Source organism: Eublepharis macularius, chromosome 19 (genome assembly GCF_028583425.1).
Source record: "Eublepharis macularius isolate TG4126 chromosome 19, MPM_Emac_v1.0, whole genome shotgun sequence".
In the NCBI taxonomy this organism is placed as follows: domain Eukaryota; kingdom Metazoa; phylum Chordata; class Lepidosauria; order Squamata; family Eublepharidae; genus Eublepharis; species Eublepharis macularius.
The window spans coordinates 3840123-3867235 of NC_072808.1; the positions used below are offsets into that span (position 1 = coordinate 3840123).

General features: G+C 47.4%; 3 protein-coding genes across 3 annotated transcripts in view; 2 read left to right on the forward strand and 1 right to left on the reverse strand.

The window, feature by feature from the left end:
* CSRNP2 (cysteine and serine rich nuclear protein 2) overlaps positions 1–7345 on the forward strand; it is a 42881-nt gene extending 35536 nt beyond the window's left edge. Inside the window, exon 5 of the mRNA XM_055003925.1 lies at positions 1653–7345. Within this exon, the coding sequence (XP_054859900.1) occupies positions 1653–2546 (894 nt within the window). The 3' untranslated portion in view covers positions 2547–7345. The remainder of the gene's footprint in view (positions 1–1652) is intronic.
* A 1257-nt stretch (positions 7346–8602) lies between these two features.
* LETMD1 (LETM1 domain containing 1) lies at positions 8603–21890 on the reverse strand. Its single transcript, XM_055003760.1, has 9 exons — positions 21706–21890; positions 19747–19898; positions 18092–18207; positions 16268–16350; positions 14960–15146; positions 12487–12588; positions 11178–11330; positions 10159–10255; positions 8603–9720 (listed from the first exon to the last, which is right to left on the reverse strand). Exons 1-9 carry the CDS (start codon positions 21822–21824, stop codon positions 9647–9649), a joined length of 1083 nt encoding a protein of 360 aa, XP_054859735.1. The 5' UTR covers positions 21825–21890; the 3' UTR covers positions 8603–9646.
* A 4143-nt stretch (positions 21891–26033) lies between these two features.
* SLC11A2 (solute carrier family 11 member 2) overlaps positions 26034–27113 on the forward strand; it is a 64406-nt gene continuing 63326 nt past the window's right edge. Inside the window, exon 1 of the mRNA XM_055003971.1 lies at positions 26034–26103. Within this exon, the coding sequence (XP_054859946.1) occupies positions 26064–26103 (40 nt within the window). The 5' untranslated portion in view covers positions 26034–26063. The remainder of the gene's footprint in view (positions 26104–27113) is intronic.

Sequence of the window (27113 nt, forward strand, 5' to 3'; positions counted from 1 at the left end):
TCCCACACTGCCAGCGCCTCTGAGACGAGCATGCTCGGTGATGAGGAATATGGCCTTATTTCCTCTGTCTTCAGAGCAAGAAAGGAATCCCTCCCCATTATCCAAGTGTCCTTTCAGACTGTGTTCTGCTGGGATTGTGGTGGAATACAAACAGCAGTGTGCCGAAGTTGTTTGTTTGTTTGTTTGTTTATTTCACATTTCTATTCTGTCCTTCCCGCAAGCGGGCTCAGGGTGGATCACAACCCATTAAAATACAGTCAAATTCCATCTCCGTAAAACATTTTAAAAACATCATTAAAATAAAAACATATTTCTAATTATACAGCAGTCAGCCTTACAAATTAAAACGGGATGGCGGACAGCCTTCGCAGGGAGGGTTAGATTTTATACCTCCCTTGTTTCAGGCCAGCGGAGGCCCAGACCTCAGCCATGTGCCTGGCAGAACAGCTCTGTCTTACAGGCCCGGCAAAAAGATAGTAGGTCTTGCCGGGCCCTGGTCTCAGCAGACAGCGCGTTCCACCAGGTAGGAGCCAGGACCAAGAAGGCCGTGGCTCTGGTTGAGGCTATGCAGGCCTCCTTGGGGCCAGGGACCACCAACAGTTGCTTGTCCCCTGATTGGAGTGTTCTCCGGGGAATATATGGGGAGAGACGGTCCTGTAGATACACTGGTCCCAGTCCGCATGGGGCCTTATAGGTCAATACCAGAACCTTGAATCTGATCCGGTACTCCACTGGCAACCAATGCAGCTCGCGTAATATCATTGTTATATGTGCCCCATTTGGCACTCTCACAGTAACACGCGCCGCTGCATTTTGTACCAGCTGCAATCTCTGGGTCAGGCTCAAGGGCAGCCCTGCATAGAGCGAGTTGCAGGGCGAACACATTTGGCATCTGCTGTCCTTTTGCTGCCGTCTACTGGCTGTCTTCTGAAAAGAGGTCATTTGAACCTGGATTTTTATGACATTCATGTAACTTTAAGTACGCTTCTAGATGTTTTTTGCCATTTCACTTCTGTTAGACGTGTGTGGGGCAGGGGGGAGAGCTGTTTAGGATACTGCAGTCCTGGCCAGTAGAAATCCCATTCAGTTCCCTTTCACATTACTACACATCCCCCCCCCCCTGAAATGTTTAACGTTGCTTGTAGCTTGTGAGACTTTCTGCACATCCACAAGGGCCAGAAACTTGCTCTTTGAACTTCGGCTCGCACTGTGCACCGTGTATTAACATCACATTTCCCTTGCCCGTTTTCCTTCGGAGTGCCATCTATGTGCACATGAGTATCGAAAGGTTTTGTTGTAGAAAGTGCTCTTATTACCAAGATTTCGTGTTTTCCAAGCGCCAGAAAAGTGTAATGTTTGAGAAATGAAACTTGGCCTCTGCTAGCACGCCTCTTTGCAGTCACTGGAATTGGGCAGATAGTCCGGGATGCATGCTTGGGTTCTCCCTGGGGTGTAGAAGTAATGAGGGATTGGTGGGGAACTGCATACAGCATCGTAGCTCTGATACGCTGTAGCTTGCCCAACGCACCTGCATGAATTTTGCATGTTCCTTCTGGCAAGACCTCAGCACCATGGCTGAACTTGTTTCATCCAGTCCCTTCCACCGTGATCCTGTTAGCCACGCTTTCACTGTCCCTCATTCCCCCACTCAGGTGGACCGAATGTCCTTCCCGTGCGGCTGCTCCAGGGATGGCTGTGGGAACATGGCGGGGCGCATTGAATTCAACCCCATCCGGGTGCGGACTCACTACCTCCACACCATTATGAAACTAGAGCTGGAGAACAAACGGCAGGTGAGCCGATCCCAGACTTTGGAGGAGGAGCCCCCTCACGGCTCCAGCAACGACTGGCTGGGAACACAGCCCTCGGAGACGCAGGACTTCCAGGAGTTCATGGCGGAGAACGAAACGGCAGTTATGCACCTGCAAACGGCCGAGGAACTGGAGAGGTTGAAGGCTGAAGAGGACTCCAGCAGCGGCTCCAGCGTGGAAAGCCTCGGCGTGTGCATCCTGGAGGAGCCCCTGGCAGTGCCAGAGGGCATGTGCCCAAGCCTGGCTGCGCCCATCCTCATTCAAGCCCAGCTACCCCCGGGCTCCTCGGTTCTTTGCTTCACGGACAGCACTGAGCAAGCGAGCTCAGCGGAGGGTGACCAGCCCTACTTGAACAGTGGGCCTGTTGTCTATTACCAGGTCGACCAAAGGTCGGTGCTAGGGGTGAAGGGAGAGAGCAATGCAGAGGAGCCTGAGACCCCATCTCGATACACAGAAGAGAAGGAGCTCAGTGTCTACTCTGTCCCTGTTACCTCGCTGATGCCTTGCGGCAGAGCAGCGGCCACTGGAAGGGTGGAGACGGGAAAGGCTGCTATATCCCCAGATCCCCTGCCTTCTGAAAGCGGTCGATCCGATGTCCCCCCACCAAGTCCGCCGTTCCGTGCAAATGTGCCACAGGACAGTTTGTGTCCCCAGGGAGTGGGGCCACCCCCAGAGAGAGCCTGTGAGCTGCCTTCCGCAGAGGAACGCTCTCTGGGACCCGCCCTGGCTGTGTGAGGCATCGCAGTCCATCGCAGCTCTTATCCTAAAGTCTATTTATTGACAGATTTTATCTGATGGCCACGGCCGCCACGGATTATTTAATGGGGGATGGGATGGCTACTTTGTACAGGCTTATTATAAAGTGAACTAAACTAAGCTCTTGTGGCTGCCTCAAGGGGGGGAGAGGTTCCCTCCTGCGGATGGAGGGGGGGGGCGCGAGCTGTCAGTGCTGGAGTCGCTGGACCATATACAGGGATATACAGTCTCAACAGAACTCCTGGCGCGGATGTATGGGGAGGTCTCCTCACCCCTTCCTGCGTGGACCAAACATGAATGTGTCTCTCGTGTAAGCAATAGAGCGCAGCTGCCTTTTCTTAAAGCGCTTACTATGGGCTTGAGAATGGGGGAGGGTCCGGCAAGGAAGATGGCTGTATGGTATCAAAGGTCCATGTGTGTGGTGCTGGAGGGTCTTTCCATCCTGCTTCTCGCCCCGAGCGAAGCTGCCGCCGTCTGTATCACGCTGTCCGTCATCTTCAGTGCTGTCTTTTCTGGAAACTGTGACCAGACCAGCTCGAAGCGCTCCAGCCGGTTGCACAACTGAAGCTCTCTACAATCTCTTTATTTATTTGAATGCTTGCTGCCCTTCTTTCCCTGGAGGAGCTTTTTTTTTTTTTTAAAGTCAGTTTAATAAGGATTAACTTTGACCCTGACTGGGTTACATCTATGGTTTGGCATGCAAGTGTCGTGCAGAAACACTTTCGTCCTGGAGTCGCCTGCCTCTGCCGGTGGCTTCGTCCAAACAGGACCCCCCCCCTCTCTCTCTCTCCATCTTGCTAGCCTTTGCATGGGCTGGAGGGATCAATCAGTTTTAAATGTTCTTTTTTTAAATTGAGCTGAATGTTTACTGGGACATCCTGTGATCTGTTGCTGACACCCCAATCTCCGCTCTCAGCTGGGGGTGCGGCTGCCTCCTCTGGTTTTATCCCTCCTTGAATCTGGTTCAATGAACAATGACTTCACTGGGGAGGGGAGGGAGGGATGAGCTTTTCCTTGGAGCTGTAAAATCTCTTATCAGGTCCTGAAGTTTTGGGCACCAGTGTAGGATATTCAAGTTACTTACCCTTCCGTCCTACGGTTTTACGAGTTACATTCTCTCTTTGGTCCCCTCCCCCGCTTACCGCTTCAAAATGTTCGTTCAGGTGACACACGAGTTTAGAGGTGGCTTTGACAACCTCCTGTTCCCCTGCCCCTTGCTCGCCGCTGAATGTTCTGGGTGGCTGTAAATGGCCGGAGGCCCGAGTGCCACAGAGCCATGTACCACAGGGGTTGGGAGAGCACGCAGATGGGTTGGCCCTTTCCAAGGGTTTTGCAGATGTGCAATAGGAAAGGAACGAGGAAGACTCCCACGTTGGATCTGTCTGCGAAGGTCTCCATCCAACGGAGGCAGGCCAACAGCTGTCCTGGGGAGTCTCAGAATAAAAGGGAGTGGAATGTTTTTAGAATGGCCATCGCTCCCTGGCTTGGATCCGCCAGTGGAATGTTTCTGCAGGCTCAAGGGCATCCACCGATGGAACGTGACCCTTTGGCCTCCTCTGTCCTGCAGCAGCCCCAGATGCCCCCCCCCAACTCCTGTTCCTAGGGGAGAGGGGACTCCAGGGACAGGCTATTGAGGGGCATTTGGGGCTGCCACAGGATGAGGAAAAATCATACTCCGTAGATGGAGGTTCTTGAGTCTGCAGAACCCAGAATGGCTGACCACCCTCCTCCACGCCAGGAAAACAAGCACTTTTCTCCTGTGGCTTCACGGGCATCCATCTCTCCTTACTTTTTGTAGTGAACAGACTATTATTGCTTCTTTCTACAGTTCCTGTTCTGGCCCAGCTCAAGCTGGACCTATCCCAGTGAACTACCTGTGGCGTACCTTTACACAGACCAGGGCCTATGAAGATTTCCCCTATTTTAGGACCTTCAGCCTATTCAAAGTGCACCCGATCCGTTTAACTCCCTCCCATTCCACATTCCTTAAGAGTTCCCTATGCAGTAAGAGGCTGCCGCACTTATATTTATTTACTGGGGGGGGGGAGGGCAAGGGAAGGGGAGATCTAAGCAGCCTGTGGTAGAAAACATTTTTCCATTATAACTTGCCTCTGTTTGTGAATTTGGGGGATGTAAGACGTGTGTAATAACTACTACGGAATGTATTTTCTCTCCGCAGAAAGCAAGTTTCTTCCTAAGCTTAGCAGTTGCTTACCTGAACTTGAACCTTCCAGGAGCCTGGGCTTTTGTGTATCCAGGAGCTTTAGATGCTGTTTAGGGAAATGGGAGGCTTGACAAAAACCCACCACGTCCATTACCTGCAAAGGTATTTTGGGGTGCAATTGGTATGAACCAAGCCGAGCTGCCTATTCCCGAGTCTAATCCGAGTTTGGCCCACCTTCTCGGCTCCACCCTCGATCGTAACAATAAATAGTAATTAACACTCACCAGCTTGCCTGGAAATGCCTGACCTTTCTTATTGGTGCTGGCTCAGTGTTCAGAAGGTCCGTAGAAGCCGTGTCATCCCTGCAGGAGAGCTTCGGTTGGCGCAGAGTTTCGGTGACGCCGCCTCTTGGCTTCAGAGCTCTCGCAGGCCATGGAATGTTCTCCTTGCTGTATCGATGGGACTTTGGAACAGATGGTGGATATTTGACTCTTTTTTTTAAAAAAAGGAAGCATTGGTTAACGGTAATGCCTACCCTCATTTCACTTTCCTTGTGCTGCTTATTGGCAAACGCGATCTTGGATGTGCAGTACAACCGGTCCTCCTGTAGCTTCATTAATAAGTACTTAATTGCTGTCTCACCTCCGCCTGTTCAGCCCCGGGGTCTGGAAATGGTATCCACGTATCGATGAGGCACCCTCCTCCCTTGTGCAGCGACTTTAAAGCGGGGGCAGGAGCACGAGAGAGGGTCTCGAGCATCTGAATCAGCGTAGCCTTAAAATGTCTCTTGTAGTCCCATTTACTGCCTTGCGTCATGAAGGGGCAATGCACACAGGCGTTCCTGTGTGACCACTCTGGCCTTGTGGGCTGGGGGGGGGGTTCTTGCTGCTAATGTTTGGGCTTCTCCTGCCCCCCCCCCATTTTTCTCTGCCCCAAGGTATTGCCAGTTTCCATATTAGCCGTTTACAAAATAAAAAGGTGCTATAAAAAGCTGGCTCTATTCTCAAAGGCAGCTGTTTCCAGATGTGGTCTGCTCAGTACGATGTCAGCGCTCTGGAACCAGAAGTATTCTTCCTGTGCACAAGGGAAAGATCTGCCACCTCTGGGAAGCTGCTCAGGCCAACGGCATGGGCATCCCAAAGGGTAAGGGAAACGAAATGACCCCGCGCTCTGCTTGGGCTGATCTCGCGAGAGCATCGTGCGGGAGCGTGAGGAATGGGTTCACGTGGCCCATCCATTCTCCAGCATCCCCCCCCCCCTGCCCTCTCCGCACGGCAGTAGACGACAATGGTGACGCCAGCCACTGGTGGTACTTCCGCCTTCACTGGGATGTCAGAGGTCACAAAGGACCTGCTTTTTCCCTAGGATGATTCTGTGCCCTCAGCCAGCTGCTGTCGCACAGAACCAGGAGCCATAGGCAGCTGCAGTATGAGAGCAGCAGAAGCCCAACCTGCCAGCTCCCTTAATTTTGTTGTCTTTTAAGTCCCACGACATGTTTTTTCTCCTCTGGGATGAGCTACGAACAGCCCCTCCTCTTCCCCCATGGAAGGGGCTGAAATAGGGTTCACCTTCCTTCCGGTGAGTGTTTTTAAGATACTGTAACACACCCCTCGGGCCGTCTCTCCAAGCTGGCTCATGGGCCTGCTGGAATAGGTCTTCTGCAAACGGAAGAAACGCAGCAGTTTAAGTATCGGAGCTCCTCTTTGAAGCGGCAGGCGTTCTCACGCTTAACATTCCAAGATACATAGATGGTTGGAGTAGGTTGACAGAAACCTAACAGAATACAGTTTGTAGTCTTGACACAGTAGTATACGTTCTTCCTGGTGGCAGAAGACTGATAGCGTCTGAATAGTTGCTAACTAACTGCTCTACTGGCCTTTTGCCACAACACACTCCCTGAGCCGGCTGATCTTTTGTGCCTGTGACTTTGGCAAAGTAAAGCTGTTCCTTGCTGTATGGGAAAGACAACGGTAAATGGCTTTTTGTGAGGTGGGTCCATTCCGGGTGTGTGTTAAACTTTTTAAAACATTCCCATAAACAGTATGGAAGAGTAACTTGAGAGTGCAAGTTATTTTTAAGAGAATTTACAGAATCAGCTCTGTTACGAAGCTGAAATCTGGCTTTTATCAAACTTTCTTTTTTTAGAAAAATGCTCTTTAATGGAATGGAGCATATCCCCCCTTCTGGGTCCCCCCCCCCATTTTTTTGAAGCTGTGATTTGATGTGGGCACCATTGTACTCCTACTAAAACATTTTTTCTTGATTTGTGATGGGAGTAAAGCAATCACCCACCTTTCCCCCCCATTTTGGTGCTACTGAACTGTTTACACGAGAGGGCAACCCTCCTACTCCCTGTTCGGAAGACAGTCTGTATTAGCTAGGCCCTGGTCTGCGACGCTGGGTAACAGCCCTGCCCCTGCTCTCTGCATCGGTTGTGACTCTGGTAACTTTATAACTTATTCTCCACTCCCCCCATATTACATGGTATACAGGTGGCATTTTCAATGTGAATCCAAAGCTTGTCAGGTCCTCTACATTTTGTTCTGCCTTTTATGTTCTTTTCATTGTGATAATGCTGTATTTAAAGAGGATATTTAAGTGTAAAAATAAAGAAATGCTCGGACTTACACCAAACGTCTGAAGTTCTCTCTTGCTCTTTTAAAATAACAATTAGAACGCTTTGTGTTGTTACTCTGCCCACTTACAAACCTTTTAGAGATGTAATTTTTCCTGACAGTCTCACTGCAGTTACAAAACCCATGTAGTTTTTATAAGGACAAACCAAAATGTCCCAAAACAGTGTGCAGGCTTTTGAGTTATTCAGAACTCTTCATCAGGCTAGTTGACTCTCCCTGCCAAGGTAGGGGAAGATGTCTTGGGTCATTTTTTTTTAAGGAGAAGGCATATTGTGTGAAATCCTGAGCAAGGTACGCAGATTTAAAGTGGTGTCGGTGTACAGTTACACCCAGTAGAATGTGGAAGCTGGCACGCAGTTCTCTCTCTGGTCCTAATAAAAAGGTGACTTTGGCGTACAGGCGTGCCTGTAAACCGTGGCTTGAAGAATCTGTATGAGAGAGGAAGTTGGCTTAGAGCCAGAAGGGACATAATACTATACACCAGTTAAAAGCAGCAGCAGACCGGAAGGGGGAATTCTGTGCATAAGCCTGCCTTGTGCTCCCCATGTCCCAGTGGTTGAATGCTGATGGATATTGCATCGTGAAGCTGATAATGGCTTTATACCTCAGTCACTGGTTCCCTCGGACTGATCATTTACTTCTTAAATGGAGAAACACGAGCAAAGAGCCTTTGGCTGTTGCAGCTAAGACGAGTCTCATCCCTGCCAAGCAGACTGATTCTCCTCGTCGTGAAAACTCTTAAGCCCTTATTTGAAAGGAGGATTTGAGTAATGGTTTTGTGGGACTATAAAGGCAAAGGCAGTCCCCTGTGCAAGCCTTGAGTCATTACTGACCCATGGGGGGACGTCGCATCACGACGTTTTCTTGGCAGACTTTTTACAAGGTGGTTTGCCATTGCCTTCCCCAGTCATCTACCCTTTACCCCCAGGAAACTGGGTACTCATTTTACCCACCTCGGAAGGCTGAGTCAACCTTGAGCCAGCTACATGAACCCAGCTTCCGCCAGGATCGAACTTGGGTCGTGAGCAGAGCTTGGGCTGCAGCTTTACCACTCCACCACAGGGACTATACACAAATGCAAACTGTGGACCAAATATGGTTTCATTTTGGACTGAAAGAGCACCCACAAAACCCTGAGGCCCAAACCTGTTCAGATGCTGTGCTAGAGTACAATAACTTGGGAGTAAGGCAGGAAACAGGTCCAACAAGAATTTAATGATTCCAGACCCCTGTAGTTGAGAGAGTAGTTTTTATTAGCCATCATTAACGGAATATTCACAGATAACAGTACAGTCCATTCAGTGCATGTTGTTTCGTACACTTGAATTCAAGCACTATAGAAGGTAGGATGGGGAGATACTCATATTCAAGCACCCTCTGGTCAGAATTCCAGCTGCAAAAACTTTTTAAAATATTTTATTTAGCCAGAAGACCTTTCTTCTGAGCTGCCCGGCTTGTGTAATAATCATTACTACTTCCTTAAGTTTCATGGTAGCATTTAAGACTTAGAAGCTCAGAAATGGGACGCAAGTGCCTTAGTAGGGGAATTATGTGTTCCACATAACCCGTTCTGCGCACGTTAATAGTCACAGGCTGGAATCCTGAGCTCCTCGGGGTGACTCCAAAATGCATTTTATAATGCTCTTTGGCTGAGAGAGCCCACACATGTCTGTCCAGCAGAAGTGCCGCCCTTCAAGAATGTAGTAGGATTTCCGGTCGAACGGTACAGTTCTGATGGAAAGGACTAATAACCATGCTCTAATGATGTTCTTAAAGCATACTGTGACAACCCAGGAATGGATCACTGAGCTATCACCCATCCTTGTCTTTAACTTCTCCTTAACCAGTACAGAGGGCTAGGGGGGCAGCACACAAGCTCTTCCCTGAACTACTCTGTAAGTGCCAATGTTTGAGGAAGCCAGTCAATCTAGTGGTATTCAAGACCTCGTAGCTAAATGGTGGGGAGAGCATGGACTTAGGATGTCACTGCTGAGCTAGACCAGAAAGCCACCTGTGCAGACATTTCTTCTGGAGACATCTCAAAGATGCCTGCTGTCCTTTTTTTCCTGAAGGTCAGAGGGAAAGACTTCACTCATCCTTAACGCAGTGCCTCCAACAGAACTGATAGCCTCTAGGGGAAGTAGAGGCATGACCCCTCCCTGCAGGACTCTGGCCATCCTGTTCAGTGCCAGCAAAACATCCATTTTTTTTTCTGCTGTAGCCCGAAGTCATTGTCACAGCATCTCTTCAGAAGTGGTCAGGAGGGGAGTCCACACTGGTCAGCCCTTGGAGGAGGAGAGGTAGTTGGTGGAAAGCAAGACCATGCTGTGGGCCAAGAGTGATACTTCCGAGTCTGAAAAAAAAAAACAACACTATTGTGGCTGCTGTGATTCTCTACTGTACTAGCAAGAATAGAGTATCGCGGATAGACAGTCTAGCAAAAGCAGTATCCTGAAACCTAACTAAGACTGAATTAAACTGTCCAGGTCTAGAACAAAGTATATTTAATGCAAGTTTGTGTGTAATCATTCAAAGGGTATTACACTGCCTACCCAACTAGGTAGCTTTGTTTATTGAACGGGGGGCTGTGAAGAACTGAGCTCGTCTTCGCACATCGATAAGAGAATAGCCTCTATTTTGCTACAGCAAGAAGGTGTCAGCAGAAGATGAGTAATAAATGCCAACAGAGGGGGAAGAGCAGAACCCAACTTCTCCCCAGTTGGCCGCATGGAACAGACCCACGAATGGTCGTAGCAGAAGCCTGCTGTGGCCGTCTCAGTCCAAGTCTTACCTTTCAGTGAGCAAGAGAGTTCCAGCCACCGGTCCAGCCACAGCCTGCACTGTGGTGGGCTTAAACGGACAGAATCCAAGCCCCGGGTATAACAAGCCTGCAAAAGATTTAAAAAAGCATTCTATTGCATCCAGAACGACGCGTTCATTTTGAAGGCAGGTGCTAAACTTAGCTAGCTGTAGGTCCTAACGTGAAGTGCTTAACCGGGGGGGGGGGGGGACGATTTCATGTGGCCCTGGTCTGGCCATTTTTAACCTTTCTTAAATAGAGGGCATATGAATGAAAGAGCAGGAAAGCAGTCGTTTATAACAGAATAGGCACAGGCTTAAAGTACTTCCTAGTCAGCGTTTCAGACATTTTTAAGATATGAGGGCATCAAGGCACACAGGCTTTGATCCAGCCTATGTTTCTGAGAAGCTGTTGTTGAAATCGAGAGCTTGAGTAAAAAATGAGAAAGAGTCCAGAAGCACCTTTAAGACTAACCAACTTTACTGTAGCATAAGCTTTCGAGAATCACAGTTCTCTTCTTCCGAACTGTGGTTCTCGAAAGCTTATGCTACAGTAAAGTTGGTTAGTCTCAAAGGTGTTCCTCTTTCATATTTTTGCTACTACAAACTAACACGGCTAACTCCTCTGGATCAGTAAAAAATGAGAAGCCTGGCTGCATGCATGGATCTTCCTAGGCATTTCTTCAAATTGGGGCCTTTAACTTTTTTACAAAAGGGGAGCAGCATTCCAAAACGTGTCCGCTATTGTTCATCTGACTGTACTGATTCTTAAGACTGCTCTGAGAGCAGTTTGGTCAGCCCTGCAACCCATGCCTAATATCAGGTGGTGGAATTATTTACAAATTTTCATAACATTAAGGCTTTATCTTTTTTTTTTAAACTTCCCTTGGCAAATACTTATTGCCACCCTAGGCAAGAGAAAACAGGACACAAAGTATGACCACTTCCAACAGGTCAACAGGAGGCAGCCCTGGGTAGTCGAGTTACCAGGCCATACAACTCGTGTCTCACCGCTCGCGCTTCCTCATCAGACAGCTCTCTTGCTCCCAGTTTCAGCATGGCTTGGTCCAGGTGGTACAGCTCTGACAGGTGAGTCTGCAGGCGGTATCTTAGGATCGCAGGCGGCAAGCGAGGCGTCAGGAACAGAACGCGGCTTAGAACTTTCTGAAAAAAAGGAAGGAAATGGTAAGAAGCTGTTAAAGGCTTCAAAGCCATCCCATTTCAAGGTGTGCTGTAAAGACGACTCTATGCCAGCTTGGTGTAATGATTAAGAACGGCAGGACTCAAATCTGGAGAGCCAGGTTTGATTCCCCACTCCTCCACTCGAAGCCAGCTGGGTGACCTTGGGTCAGTCACAGCTCTCTCAGCCCCACCCACCACACAGGGCGATTATTGTTGTGGGGATAATAATGGCATACTTTGTAAACCAATAGATAGCAAAGAACACGTAAACCAATAGATCCAAGAACACACACATCCCATAAATTCATATAAACGGAAGCGGCCGATTGTCCATTGGGCAGCGACATCTGGGGACAGACATCGACAGTGGCTTGCCTTTCGCACAGCACTTTTTCACTTTATTCTTTATGTTTACAGCTCTTTACCTCACTACTCAGGAGTAGCCGGTGAAACAGAATCTCAGAATCATAGAGTTGGAAGGGGCCATAGAGACCATCTAGTCCAACCCCCTGCCCAGTGCAGGATCAGCCTAAAGCATCTCTGACAAATATTCATCCAGCCTCTTCTTGAAAACCACCAGTGAAAAAACTGTCAGTCATTGTTCCCAGTGATGTAAATGTTTGATAATTCTTTTATATGAATTCATGGGATGTACGTGTTCTTGGATTGGTAAACCATTGTATATATATATTTGTAATGAACGATATGTTATGAACTTTGTATGTAATGTATGCACTTAAGCGCACTTTGAATTTAAAAATATCTGGAGACAATTTATGGTTTAATTCCACTTAGGGGACTTTTGCTATCAGTTGTGTATATCCCCTTTATTTGGCCTTTTTTCTAGTTAAATACTTTGTAAACCACTCTGAGTGGGCATTAAGTTGTCTTGAAGGGCGGTATATAATTCGAATGTTGTTGTTGTTGTTATGCTTTCCCCCTCCCCGCCTCCCCTCCGTGAAATAAACCCAGGCAGCATTAAGCAGCAGTAAGAGTCAGCAAGATGCCATGGGTCATATCTATAGCTCCTTGAGACTGACATTCGAGGAGCCGGTGGAAATATAGTAAGGCCAAGGATGGATAATACATTCATAAAGAGGGCTGCCAATATAATCAGTAATTTTTTTATGGGGCTTACCACTTGTTGAACACTGAGCGTTTGGATGCCAAAGGGATGCCCCTGAAATAACGTCCTCACAGCTTTAAGTTCGATTACATCTGGATGGAATCCTTCTTGTACCTTGAAGAAGACAAAGGGTTCGTTCTGATAGGCTAGAATTTTCCAAGAACAGACGAAGAGGCAAGAGACTTCATCCACTCAGGCCCACACATGATCCAGCACAAAATTTATCCCGCTAACTTGTTATCTAACTGGGTAGATTTTTGTGCCAGCAGCAAGAGAAAAATCCCACTTGTTCTGATCATTGTGTGCAAAAATATTCTCACAATCTGCTCTGCTTCACATCTTACTCTGGGCAAAAGCTGCTAGGCCAGGAAGACCCATCCACCAATACGTGGGTTGGATCCACACAAAGCCACCTCTTGCTGAATTACTTTCTTGGTCCATGAATAGTAAAGAGTCCAGCAGCACCTTTAAGACTAACCAACTTTATGGTAGCATAAGCTTTCGAGAACCACAGCTCTCTTCGTCAGATGCATGAGCTGAGAACGCTTACACTATAATAAGCTTTTGAGCGTATCTGCGGGAACGCCTCTCCCTATATGTGCCCCAGAGGACGCTTCGATCAGGTGACAAACAGCTGCTAGTGGTCTCTGGCCCCAGGGAGCCCGCTCAGCCTCGACCAGGGCCAGGGCCTTTTCGGTCCTGGCTCCAACCTAGTGGAACGCTTTGTCCAATGAGACCAGGGCTTGGTGGGATTTGTTATCTTTCCACTGGGCCTGTAAGACAGCTGTTCTGCCAGGCGTATGGTGGAGGCTGAGCTGGGCCCCTACTGGCCAAATAGAGGCGAACACCCTCCCTGCTAGGGGCATCCACCGCCGACCTTTCTTTTAACCAAGGAATTTTAATATGGCGGATTCGGTGGCGGACTGAAATTGATAAACTGATTACTCTTGCACTGCTTTCTTTGTACTTTTAAATACTCCCATTGTACTACTGTTTTATATTGTTTTAATTTTTAAAATGTTAATTATATTGTTGTTATTAATGTGCTGTTTTATAGAATGTAATCCGCCCTGAGCCTGCCAGTTCAGGGAGGGCAGAACAGAAATTGAAGGTAAATAATTTTTTTAAAAAATTGGTTAGTCTTAAAGGTGCCTACTGGACTCTACTATTTTGCAACTACAGACTAACACGGCTAAATGGCTCTTGGTCCATGAAGGTCAGTACCATCCACTCGGATTAGCAGCAGCTTTCCCAGATCTTTCATATCGCTATCTGATCCTTTTTTAACTGAAGATGCCGGGGATTGAACATGAGGCCTTCTGCATGCCAAACAGATGCTCTGTCACTGAGCCACAGCCCCTTTCCCCCCTGTTATCCACTGACTGCAAACAAAATGGAAGGCACCTCTACTGCAGCCTTCTGAACTCCCCCAAACCCTGCTCCTGGGGAAAAGGGGCCTCCAAGAAGTGGAGCGAAGAGTGAAATGGGAGACTGCAGGGGGATTGGTGAAAATGCACCCCCCCCCCCTCCCGGCACACTGACGGAAACACCTTAGGGTTAAATACTTGCTACAATACAAAGGAACTACAGGGTGGATTACGGGGATCCATGAGAAGGGAGCAATGACGGCTGACCGTTTTTCTGTCCCCACGCCAGCCACAGCCATATGCCTCCTGAAAACTTTCATTTCCTCAGTGGAGAGCGGCAAATTCACTCCTCCTCGTATGAGCGGAGCTCTGCTGGTGGAAGAGGAGGCAAGGAGTGATTCCGCCCCCTTCCCTACCGGGCTTCCTGACTCCCGTGGGTTTTGTGACCCCGGAAGAAGTTTCCGGAGGGTATGGGAAATCGGTGAAGATTAGGAATCCTTGCTGTGGACGGTCCTTGCACGGGATCCAACCCTTTACCTCCAAGGCGGTCTGTGTGTAGTTCAGGTCTTGCCTAAGGACAGCTTTTAAAATCATCTCACGGAAGTTTCACAAGATTACTGTCATATATGCCGGTCTGCATATCTGCCATGAATGTATTCTGTGTTATGTACTGATCCTCTAAGGGCATCAGAACTTGTTACGCCAGTGGGTTCTCTGGCAAGTGTTTACTTTCTCTTTCCCCGCCGCTTCCAGCAAGTGTCTTTGAATGCCAGCTGCGGCTGGCTCGAAATGTATCCTTCTTGAGAACGGAGATGATTCCGTTCTTTGTTCTGTGTTCTGTCTAGCCTAAATCTAGCTTCTCCTCTTCAGCCCCCTGGCTCCTTCGCACCCAAACTTTAACGGTCCCTGTCCTAAGGGCGGGAACGTTCCCTATAACTAACATCACCAACCCCATTCACGTCACTTCTGCCCATCCCGTTGTCTGAGCACCTTGAACTTGGTGGATCTCTAATAAAGTTACTTCAACCAATACACCTGCGTATTAGCCTGACGCCTAAAGACCCACGCGACTGTCTCCCTGCCTGTTAGGTGGGGTTTTCTTTTTAAGGATTATATACCTTTCTGCAGAGATGCAACATCTGTTTTTGAAGGAGTGGATTGGCTAGGAAACGAGACAGGTGCATTAGTTCATCAACCACTTCAGCATATGCTTCCTTCCTTATTTTGTGATACGCATCCAAAAACTCCACTTGTTGTTCAGGAGTCCAAAAGTGACGTATTAAGAGTTGTCTTGGGAACAGATACCTTGGGAAGAAAAGACAGTTTAGAAGAAATGGCACATTTCACAAGCCACGACAGTGGAAGCTCCCATTAGTTCCCCTCTTCAGCCACAGACTCGCTGTATCGATTGGATAGCTTGTCTTTAGGTTCTCTACAAAATGTGAGTTATATTGTATGTATAGCGGTTACATGATCTGACAGTAAGCGAGAGATGACCGTTAGTTTGGGTGGTGTAAAAGATGGGGCTCTTACAAAACATTAGTTCGTTAGCAAATTGTACGGCGGGGGAGCCTAATTTAAACAAAAATGGCTGGAAAAATTCAAAGCCACTGTGTTAAAAACTTGCCTGTATAAGTCAATGCAGATGATTAGAATGGAATAAAATAACTTGTAAGTACCTCAAAAAGGATCAATTTCTAGAATGTTTTCCAAGAATACATTAATACTTTGTTTGGACTCAAGGAACACTTTCTGGCTTGATCTTTGGGTTTATTTTATTTCCCAAACAGTGCAGGATTTCACAGCCGGGTACGCTTAACAATTATGTATGAAATCAGTGTCATTAGACTGTGCATTAGGAAATTGTTAAGGGCTTCTGATTTAGAGCAGGAGGCACCAAGCGGAATTTAAGCCTTTTCTCTTCTCTGTAGATGTGTTCTCACACTCATTTTCTTTTAAATAACTTTATACAAACAGCTTTACACTTTTGTTTTTTTACTTTCAAGGATTTAGAAAAGCAGGTGTTTTGATAGAAACAGAGCAGAAAGAAAGTCTCTAAAAATAGTGGGTGTTTGGCAGCTGTATACCAAAATTGTCCAGAAAAGAACAAATATCTGTTTATGCCATGGGCAACAAAAGCAAAAAATGTATAATTCTGACTCAGTGCACGCAAGCGACGAACGTGCAGGTTTCTGATTAATGAGATGTTCTTCTTCGGTCTATTTTTGTAGCAGCTGAAACAACCAGCTGTACTGTAACAGCCCCCTCACTGAAGAGCCAAGAACAACACTTGGCAACTGATGAGAGGGAAAAAAACCCCTTAAGACAAATGCCACTCCTGTTGAGTGACAGGACCGAGTTAAATTTCTAGACTTTAACCGTAATCCCTAAGCACTGTGTGTGAACAAGCACAAAGATATACTTACATGAGCAAGAGAACGAGATAGTTAGCAAAAGGTGGAAGCGAGAGAATCCCAATAGGAATGGCCTTGATCAGATCTCTGCGAAACTACACACACAAAACACAATTAGTTCGGCTGCAAGGCGCAATCCATGTAGCTATAGCAACCAAGAGTGATGCACAGGTAAAGGCAGCGGCTGCATGTTGTGCTACTGGCTATGACTTGCAAGCGCTTGGAGGCAAATGTGTCTTTGTTTGCTCCAAGCAAAGCCAGTGGTTATGAGTCCAACTGCTTATCATCCCAATTGGAAACTGCCTGTCAAAATGGCAGGGCTGGGTTCTTCTTAGCCCACAAAAAGAAATCCCTTACTGCAGAAGCATTAGATCTAGAACAAAGAGCAAGCACTGGATTGGTGTCAAAAAAGTGACAATTAAATTCGCCTCTGATGGTCTTTAGGCGCAGTAATGCCTCCACCATCCAGGAGGAGGCCCCACTGACTAACAGGCTTACTTCTGAGTAGACCTGCTAAGGATTGTTTCCTCCGTCTGGTATGTCTATTGTGAATCTAAGCTCCCTGACACTTCATTTGCAATACCCCTCCTCCCATCCTCTGCTTGGATTATAAATCCAGAGGAGTTAGCCGTGCCCGTCTGTAGTTGCAAAATAGTAAAAAGTCTAGTAGCGTCTTTAAGACTAACCAACTTTATTGTAACAAAAAGCTTCTGAGAACCACAGCTCTCTTTGTCGGATGTATGAACACATTGTGCAACTTCGTATTACAACACTACACGCTGCAACTAAGCCAAAAAGTGGCAAATTTATCTGCTGCTTCTGCACATGGGAAGGTTCCCAGGGTGGTACCCAAGCAGCCCCAGTAATGAGATATGCTGCAGATGGTATTTCTAAGGCCTTTGGTGTAGGCAGATGTGCCTGCCTGGACCACTGTCAATCCCATTGTTGCCTACACAGAATCCTACTGAAATCTATTCAGTAGGGATTACTCCTAGGAAAGCAGTCCTAGGATAGTACAGGGAACCATTGCCCATGGCCCTGAGAAGCTATTCAGATGCACAACTAGGATGATGAAATAGCACACAGTTAAGTTTGTCTGTGCAGGTCTTTATCTGCACCAATTCAACTATGCACGAGAAGGAATAAATGCAGGGATGCTGAAAGAAAGTGAAATGGTCTGTTTTTAGTAAAATTGAAAAGAGTCCAGTAGCATCTTTAAGACTAACCAACTTTACCGTAGCATAAGCTTTCGAGAACCACAGCTCACTGTGTCAGATGCATAAGCTTTCGAGAACCACAGCTCTCTTCGTCAGATGCATCTGACAGAGAGAACTGTGATTCTCGAAAGCTTATGCTACGGTTAAGTTGGTTAGTCTTAAAGGTGCTACTGGACTCTTTTCTGTTTTGCTACTACAGACTAACACAGCCTAACTCCTCTGTTTTTACTAAGAAGCTTGGTTGATTCGTTTTTGTAGCAAACAGAACTGTGAAGCAAGTGAAATAAGCCTGGGATCCAGGATACCAGCACAACTGCCCCAGCTCACGCAACGAAGCGGATAGGATGAGATTCTAGCTGGGCTGTCTCAGAATAGTAGGAACTGCAGAAAACCGATGCCACACCAAAGAGAAGCAAACTTGTACCCAGTGCAGCCCAGATTCTCTTGTGGAAGTCTTGTACAATACAAGTGGGGTGGGCGGCAACCGGTTCAACAGGACTTCTTGTGTAGGGAAACAGAGGCCCTTGCCCAAATATGAGACCCTCACGCATGAGTGCCGGTCAAACATTAACGTTTTAGGAACTCTGCCAGGAACAGCAAGCCCAGTGTCAAAACCTACCTGCCTTAGTCTCTCCATCTCTCTGTATGGAAGCTGATAAAACTGTATATTTTTATGCGACATATTGGCCTTTATTCTTCTTATTTCTTTTACCTCTGAGTAGAATACCCGAACCCCTGTATGGAACAAACAGATACTTTCAGATCAAGAGAGATGTTTTTCCTGTGGTTTCCATGCCAAAGCCCTTTCCAAACATTTCACCTTTCTTTTGTTTAAATACAGAGCACAACGGTACAAAATAACAGAAGATGTGTTTTTCTCTGCCATCTCAAGTATCTTGCTTTGACTGATTTCTGTCACACTTTCCTATCTGTAAAATCCTAGCAAGTGAATAATTTTGCATGTGGCTCTTTTCCAGGATTTCAGTGGAAAGGTAGGAATGGGGATGGGAGAGCCCAAATGTTGACACTTTCAAGGTTCCTCACAGCCTGTTCCTTGCTCACTAAGGCCCTTTAATGTTATCATCCTCTAGCACCAGTTTGGAGATAGCAGCAACAGCAACCTTTAATGGCATTACATCCATGTTAACAGTTTGGAGATAGTAGCTACATGAGAAGGTTCTCAAAGTAGCCTTTAGCCACTGTAAGTGAAGCCGCGGCACAGTTGTATCCTCTACAAATCAGTGAAGAAAACTGGTGCTGTGGCAAGCATTGGAGAAATCGTGGACTAACGCCATGGTTTTTTATACTGTGTTCTCGAGACTCTAAAGCTTAGAGAAGTTTCGAAAACATTCTTCAATAAAATGAATAATGGCAGCGAAACGTCTCTGAAACACAGCTTGTCCACCACTCCTGCTGTAGTAGCATCCGCCACTATTCTCTGGTAGTTCATAGCCACTGAAAAGTGCTGGACGTGTTCAGCTTGCCCCACGATCTTCAACACCAGCGTAGGGATGCTGGGCTCAAGGTTTCCAGAATATAACATTCCATGGTAAGCCACTGAGGTTATAGTACTTAGTGTCTAGGTAGGAAACTTGAGTTCAAGCATTCGTGAAACTCGCTGGTAGCCGTGGGCATGCCATTTGCTTAGCCTGACCTCTTTAACTGGGCTGCTCCAAGACTAAAATGATGATATCCCATTTTTATCCTAAATTTCTCCCAAGAATTGCAGCTTTTACATATGCAACAAAATGATGGCATGGAATCCTGCAGTGGAATGGACTGCACTACTTCAAGCAGCAGCTGAACGATTCAGGCTCTGAATGGTCCTTCAAGTAAGAAAATACCTGCATGCAAACAGAAAAACAGCACGGAAGGGGGAACAATTTCTGCTCCATCTCCTTGTTTGGTGTGCTAGTTTCCTATTGGTAGGGAGTCAATAGAAGCGAGCATTCCAAAACCATCCACGACAGTCTGATGCAATCCATTCTACACCCTCCAGTCTCTACGAACTCATCGCCTTGCATGTATGAATCCGTCTCATTTCTCAGTTTCTCATGTCTCCTCCTCCCAATTAGATGGTGTATGCAGGAATTATACCATAAACGTCATTAGGAGACAGCTTCTAGCACGCAAACAAAAAACTGTGGGATGTACTGGCAACACATGATATTGATCCGATTCAGTGTGTCTAAAATTATTTGTCATACGCTATCACTCTGCTGAAATCATGAAACCTTTTGCTAGCTGCCTTTATTTTTTCCAGTTAACACCTACCTTTGAAAAAGGTTGAATACAGCAGATAAAAACGCGGGAATGTCCGTTCCAAAAACCTTTCATATTTCTCATTTATGTATTTGGCTTTTGAGACCAGGGCAGAAAGAAGAGTTTTGGAATTTGCCTTTGCAGAGAACAGGCACACCGGTGGTCTGCAACGAAAGAAATGCCCACGCAAGTAAGTGCATTATTGTGGTACAAGTCTTTCATGCCTTCCACATCTCTCTCTCTCTCACGCACACACACCAAGCCACAGCTACAAAAACTAACAATAATCTAGTGGGGAAGGAGCAGCTGTATCTGGCTGATGCATCACAGCTTAATAACACACCATAAAGCATGTCTAATGCTCATAAGCCAGAAAGAGGGAGCAACTGTCCACAGCAGATATGATACGTGCACAATTTTATCCACCCTAATTGCTACCAAAGCGCCCCAGACTCATGGCAAGATGGGGGAGGGGACTTTTAAGTAAAATACCAGGTTCTGTCCCTGCCATCTCCAACATAAAGGAGATGCTTAAGTGCCAAAAAAAATATCTTTCCTTGCCCCAAACCCTGAAGAGCCAGCGCTGGTTAAAGAAGGCAATACTGAGAGCGGAAGTGACAAAAGGCACAGGTCGGACACTTGTCAGCTTCCCTCAAGTTTTGATGGGAAATGTAGGCGTCCTGGTCTTGCAGCTTGGCTCTCCGACTGCCGTCCAACGGACTTTTCAACTGTCACTTCTCCAAGAGTCCGCCAAGCTGCCTACATTTCCCATCAAAACTTGAGGGAAGCTGACAAGTGTCCAATCTGTGCCTTTTGTCACTTGTGGTTCCGCTCTGAGACAAATGGTCCACCTGACTCCTATATAAAAGCGGCTTCACTTGCCCACACCAGCAATAAGGGGCCCTTTCTCAGTACTACAGCCAATGTTGGCATGCAGAAGGACCCACATTTAACCCTTCGTGTCTCCCAATAAAAGATCCCATGTTGCAAACGATTGGAAAAATGCTTCTTTGCTTGAACCTCCGGAGAACTGATGCCAGCCGCTGCGGGTGTTACGGAGGTGTTGTGTGTTCACAGGAGGGCATCCCCTCCCCCTTTTTCTTGCGAGACTGTAGCTCCCCTACCTTATTGACTTCCCTATCATACTTGGGGTAGGGTTGCCAGCTCCAGGTTGGGAAATTCCTGGAGATTTGGGGAGTGGAGCATGGGGAAGGCAGAGGTTAGGGGAGGAGCACACAAGTGGGGTATAATGTTCCTGACATGGGCTTTCTCTATGGTGGCCCCTCCCCTGTGGAACGGCCTGCTTGAGGAGATTAGGAGAGCCCCTGCTCTCCTAGCTTTCTGCAAACAATACAAAACTGCATTATTCAAAGAGGTTTTTGTATTGTAGTGAGGGGTCTCAGATGCTCCGCTAATGAGTTAAGGACCATAGGCTTCACCAATAGACTTCACCATTATGTTGCCTTACATACTATCTGTTGCTTTAAATATGTGTTCCTCTGTCAGCCCTAGCATTGCTTATGTTCTGTTTCAGCATTTCTTCAGCTCTGTATTGGGATTCTTGCTAACTTTATGTCTTTCTAAACATGCGTTTATTTACTCTATGGCATTGTTTATGGAAATGTCCTTGAAACTGACTGTACTAATCTCACACTGTGCAATCTGCCTTGAGTCTCGGTGAGCAAGGCAGACTATAAATGACAAATGAATAAAATATTGATTGTATTAATTTCACACTGTGTAATTCACCTGGAGACTCAGTGAGAAATTTGGACTATAAATGACATAAATAAATAAATAATGCCATAGAGTCCATCCTCCAAAGCAGCCATTTTCTCCAGGGGAACTGATCTCTGCCACCTGGAAATCCGCTGCGATTCCGGGAGATCTCCCGCCCCCGCCTGGAGGTGGCAACCCCATGCCAGGAGAGAAGGCCGGCCGCTCTCCTCTCTCCCCCTCGCACTCACTCACCTCAGCGCCGGCCAGGGGGGAGGCTCGGGCCGCCGCCGGCTCCGATAGAGGGAAGCGGCCGGCACAGGGAGGCCGGCCAGGCCGAAGCGCAAAACGAAGCGACCGCCCAGCAGCACCATGCCTGGCAACGCCCGAAGAAGGGAAGGGCGGAAGAGACCCGAGAGCGAAGGTCGCGCCGCCGCACAGCTCAGCGGGACGGAGAAAGGAACGGAAGCGGAAGTAGAGAGCCCTCACGTGACTTCAGGCGGAAGGGAAGCGAAGGCGGCCGCCCGCGGGCACGTGACTGTAGGCAAACGGGTGGGCGGGGCGAATAGGAGAATCTGACAAAAACGTTGAGAGTCGGGCTATGGTTGCCAACCTCCCGGGAGTCTGGAGTTCTCTCCAAATTATACTGATTTCTTCTAGACGACAGAATTGAGTTCCCCTGGAGAAAATGGCTGCTTTGGAGGGGGCACTCTACGGCATTATACCCTGCTGTGTTCCTGCCTAGGGTTGCCAGCCTCCAGGTGGTGGCTGAAGATCTCCTGGAATTAGAACTGATTTCCAGAGGACAGAGATCAGTTCCCCTGGAGATAACGGTTCCTTGCAAGGGTGCACTCTATGGAATTATACCCCACTGACGTCCCTCCCCGCCTAAACTCTGCCCTCCCCAGCTTCAGCCCTCAAAATCTCCAGGAATTTCACAACCCGAGCTGCTGTAGAGGGTGAAGCCATACAACGGCTGCTGTAGCTTACTTTCCATCATACAGTGAAGATTCCTGTGCCGTGGTGGCAGTTGCTAATGAAGCAACATTTAATCAAATTTCCAACGGCCATTCAGAATCCCTTGGGTCAAAAGCCCCACCTGACACTACCTACTCTGTAAAAATACTTGGGTGCCAGGAAGGATGTGGGTGGGTGTCGTGGCACCCATGGGCAGGGGAGGGGGGGCTGCTTTAGTCCCTTTCGTTACAGAAGTATAAGGGGAAAGGTATGTCTTTGCAACAAAAGGGGCTAGAGACTTGCTCTTTAAGAAAATGAAAGCTGGAAATTCAGAGAATATAGTGCATTGGCACTCGGGTTGCCAGGTACAGGTTGAGGAAATCCTGGCGATTTGGGGGTGGAGCCTGAAGAGGGTGGGGCTTGGGGAAGGGAAGGGCCTCAGTGGGGTATAATTCCACACGGTCCACCCTTCAAAGCAGCCATTTTCTCCAGGGGAACTGATCTCTGTTGCCAGGAGATCAGTTGTAATTCTGGGAGATCTCCAGCTACCACCTGGAGGCTGGCAAGCCTAATTGACACTATGGTGATGCCTGGAAGAAGGGGTATGGAATGGCCACCACAAGGGACTGAGGCAGAGAAAGTAGTGCCAATGTGAGAGAAGATCTGAACTTTTCCATTCACATGAGTGCTATCCTAGCTTTGTTACAATCTTTCACAAAACATCCCAGCAAAGCAGGCTTGGTAGAGATCACAGGAAAGCCTGGGGAAACCCATGAGGTGCACAGAAGCACCACAATGCTGTGGGAAAGTAGAGGGGGGGGGGAAACCTGTTTCCCAACAGCATCCAAGCTGCGGCGAACAAGGGTGTGGAAGTGACCGTGCATCAGCTTCCCCTTTCAAGAGGGTTCCCTTTGGGGTTCCCTGCACTAAGCGCCTTCTAAGGTTAAGCTAGGGTTGCCAGATCCGGTTGGGAAATTCCTGGAGATTTAGGGGAGTGGATCCTGGAGAGGATGGGGCTTGGGGAACGGAGGGGCCTCAGCTGGTTATTATGCCATAGAGTCCACTTCCAGAGCAGCTGTTTTCTCCAGGGGAACTGATCTCAGTCAGCTGGAGATCAGTTGTAATTCTGGGAGATCTCCAGCCACCACCTGGAGACTGGCAACCCTGGGTTAAGCAGGGCTTTCCTGGAGGTGGTGCCCAGTGCCTACTTTATTGAACTCTTATGTGAAGAAGTCAGGCTAGCTCCATCTTGACCAGACCAATTGTGACTGCTGCGTTCCAAAGGGCTCCCGAGGGCGTGGCCTATATCGCTTTTTTTATCCAGACTTTTATTGTTGCTACTGATTGATTGGTTTTCTTTATGTTGTTTTAGAGCAATGATTTCCTGCATGCGGGGGAACTTTTCCTGGAGCTTTTTTTGTCGGCCGAGAACCCCGGCATATTTGTGCTAAAAGCCTAGAACGTCGCAGTGGATCTGAGGGAGTTTTCTAGGCTGGCACAGAGCATGCCTGCCTCGGACTCACCTGGTAATTCAGGGCCAGCCCAACCACTAGACAGACCTAAGCTGTCTCTACTGCTGCTGTTCCACTGCCACCTTCCAGTATCCTAGATGGGAGAGCAAGATCAGGTGGGCCTCCCTGGGCCACTGCTGCGCATTGCAGAGACAGACGAGTAATAATAGATGTGCTGGTTTTCAGAGGTGCTTGTCCATTGTTACTGATCCTATAGAGTTATTTCCTTTGTCATCATTGAGACTCAAAGGGAAATTCTAACTGGAAGCAGCAATCCACATTTTCCACAATGGGTACATACAGCACTGGTAAGGCCTATTGGGAAAGATTAAGATAATAGTGTATCACCCATCATGGTGATTCAAATTCTTCTCACTGAGTAACCCTGTTAAACTTGTGAGGACGCTCAGCGCTCCTCAGAACACATCCTGGAAACCTCTCTTTTAGAGTTTTTTAAAAAATTTATTACAGCTATATTTTTAATGTGAACTTCGTTGGCCTAAATGGTAGTAAGCAGGGCTTTTTTTCAGCGGGAACGCGATGGAACGGAGTTCCGGCACCTCTTAAATATGGTCACATGGCTGGTGGCCCCGCCCCCTGACCTCCAGACAGAGGGGAGTTTAGATTGCCCTCCGTGCTGCTCGGCCGCACGGAGGGCAATATAAACTCCCCTCTGTCTGGAGATCAGGGGGCGGGGCCACCGGCCATGTGACCCTTTTCGCCGAGGGCGATTTAAACTTTAAAAAACTCCCCCCTTGTTCCAGCTGACCCAAAGTGACATCATGGTGCGGTCTTGAGCTCCACCAGTGAGTTCCACCACCTCTTTTCCCAGAAAAAAAAACCCTGGTGGTAAGTATTGCTCTCCCTCTCTCATGCACAGTCAGGCCCCACCACAGTCTAGTATGACCAAGAAGCATAGCATAGGATGGGTATGTGCAGGTTGGAATGTTTTTATTCGCAGTGGGTGGCGTTGCTGGAAGCAGAAAGGAGATGCCGCTTCTATTTCAGTGATACCTCTCATTCATAGCAGTGGTGGGCTGTTAGTCACTCTTCTGGGGAAAAGTAAAACACTGAACTTGAGGTTGATCCTGCACTGAGGGCAAAACCTGCCCTCTAACCCCAGCATTGGAGGATTGGGCACCTTGAGGAGGGTGCAACATGTCTTCTTGCACAGAACCTTTACAAATACAATCCCTTCTTTCATACTTACTTATGCACGCCGCTCCATAATTACAGGCATTTTGCTAGTAATTATGGGTACTAGTAGTAGTACCCTAGTTATAACAACAGGCAATGCAGCTGTGAGTCGCAAGCAGGGTGCCTACCCTACCAGCATTTTATAGATTGCCGTAGATGCCTCGGCTAGATAGATTTGCTCCAGTGCATGTTCTGTTCCTGCGGTCTTGTGTAGTCAGCCTTTTCTTATCAGAAGCAAAGCACAGATGCCTGGAGAGACACCTGAAAGTCTTCGGGTCATTTGGCTAATAAACTCAGTCTTCACGGTGCTTTTGAATCACCAAATCATCGTTGATACTTTGAATTACATTATTAATCATCTTGATGGGATTTATCAGTGCTGCACGTAGCTGTAGCTGAAAATGTGAAACGCTGCCAGATTTGAACCTTACGGGGGGGGGGGGGGCCAGCCCAATCCAGTGCAGAGTTCAGAATGTGTTCTACATTAATCTTCAGAAAGCTACCCTAATCAATTTTGACCAAATGGCTATTAAAATTCCCTCCTATCAATTAACACTTATCCACCATAACCCTGCAGTGTCCAAGTCCAGAACAGTTGTTGGCACCAGCAAAAAAACAAACAAAAAACCCCCCCAGATCTGGGATCAAAGTTTCTCATGCGCAATTCATTCTTCATTCATTATTGGAAAGGCAGTTATATTAATTATTCTCAGGTCAGTCACCACTTCAGTAGGCAGGACTACGTGTATGCCTTTTTTTAAAAAAGCAAAGGCGTAATTGGTTTCTCCAAGATATTTTGAGCAACCCGCCCCTTACCAAGCTGAGAAAGGCAACTCTGAAGAGTTCTTATCAATTGGAGACACTTGCTATATAGCAAGGGAGGAGAGAGGGTTTGCTTTCTTTCTTTGTAGAGGGATTCGAGAAGCCAGCTAGTAATACTTCTGGACGATGCCCAAAAAACACTTCTCAAAGCAAAACTGTGAACTGGGTAGGTATTCTTGTTAATTATTATTTTGGGTTGCAAAGAGTAAACCCGCATTGAAATGAGATTTCCGTTGGGAACCCCGTGCAATTTTGGGGTTGTTGCTTTCTCCCTGTAGCGTCTAGTTAGACTTGACAGCTACATGCAGTGAATTGTGTACATCTACACAAACGTAAGATTCCCCACTCCTCCACATGAAAGCCAGCTGGGTGATCTTGGGCCAGTCACAGCTCTCTCAGAGCTCTCTCAGACCCACCCACCTCACAGGGTGTTTTGTTGTGGGGATAATAATAACATACTTTGTAAACCGCTCTGAGTGGGTATTAAGTTGTCCTGAAGGGCGATATATAAATCGAATATTATTATTATTATGGTGACCCCTGCTGGAGTTCTGAAGGCAAGAAACTCACAGAGGTGGTTTGGTATTGCCTGCCTCTGTGGAGAGACCCTTGTCTTCTTTGGTGGTGGTCTCCTAGGTTGCAGAGAGAGGAAAAACCCCATGTTCTGGAAGACTTCAAGGTAAGATGGAGCAAGTTTCACCTTGAGATAATTTACAGCGTCTTTCTGAGTAGAGCTCCATCCTTCTAAATCCATAAGTCAGTGGACTTAGAAGGGTATAGCTCTGCCAAGGATGGGACTGGTAGAGCCACACTAGACACCATGAGACCAACTGCTTTTTTGTTGTCCCTGCATCTGCCTCACATGTATGTGGGTCTAATTTTGTCATTGAAAAGGGTGTGCAGGTGAAGGTGACGCCTATTGTGCCTTCTCCCCCTTGCAGTCTGTCACCCAGAAATTTTTTTCCCATCTTGGCTCCAATACCAAAAGCGAGCTGAGGAGAAGGCTAACATAGCCGCTTGTGTCATGTGTCTCTTGGTTCTTAGGCAGTGGGTCTGCTTGTGAACTGGACCTAATGATTCCCTCCGTCCGTTTCTGCTCATCTATGATTCTGTGTGACAGGTCTTGGAGGGAGGGACTCTCCTGCTCACAACTGTGAGAATTTATTTTATTTTTAT

Coding starts and splice junctions, on each gene's coding strand:
- LETMD1 (XM_055003760.1), bottom strand. CDS start 21,824: ATGGTGCTGCTGGGCGGTCGCTTCGTTTTGCGCTTCGGCCTGGCCGGC. Junction 18,208..19,746: donor GTATTCAACCTTTTTCAAAG/GTAGGTGTTAAC, acceptor TGTTCCATACAG/GGGTTCGGGTATTCTACTCA. Junction 9,721..10,158: donor ACTCTCTTGCTCACTGAAAG/GTAAGACTTGGA, acceptor TTTTTTTTTCAG/ACTCGGAAGTATCACTCTTG.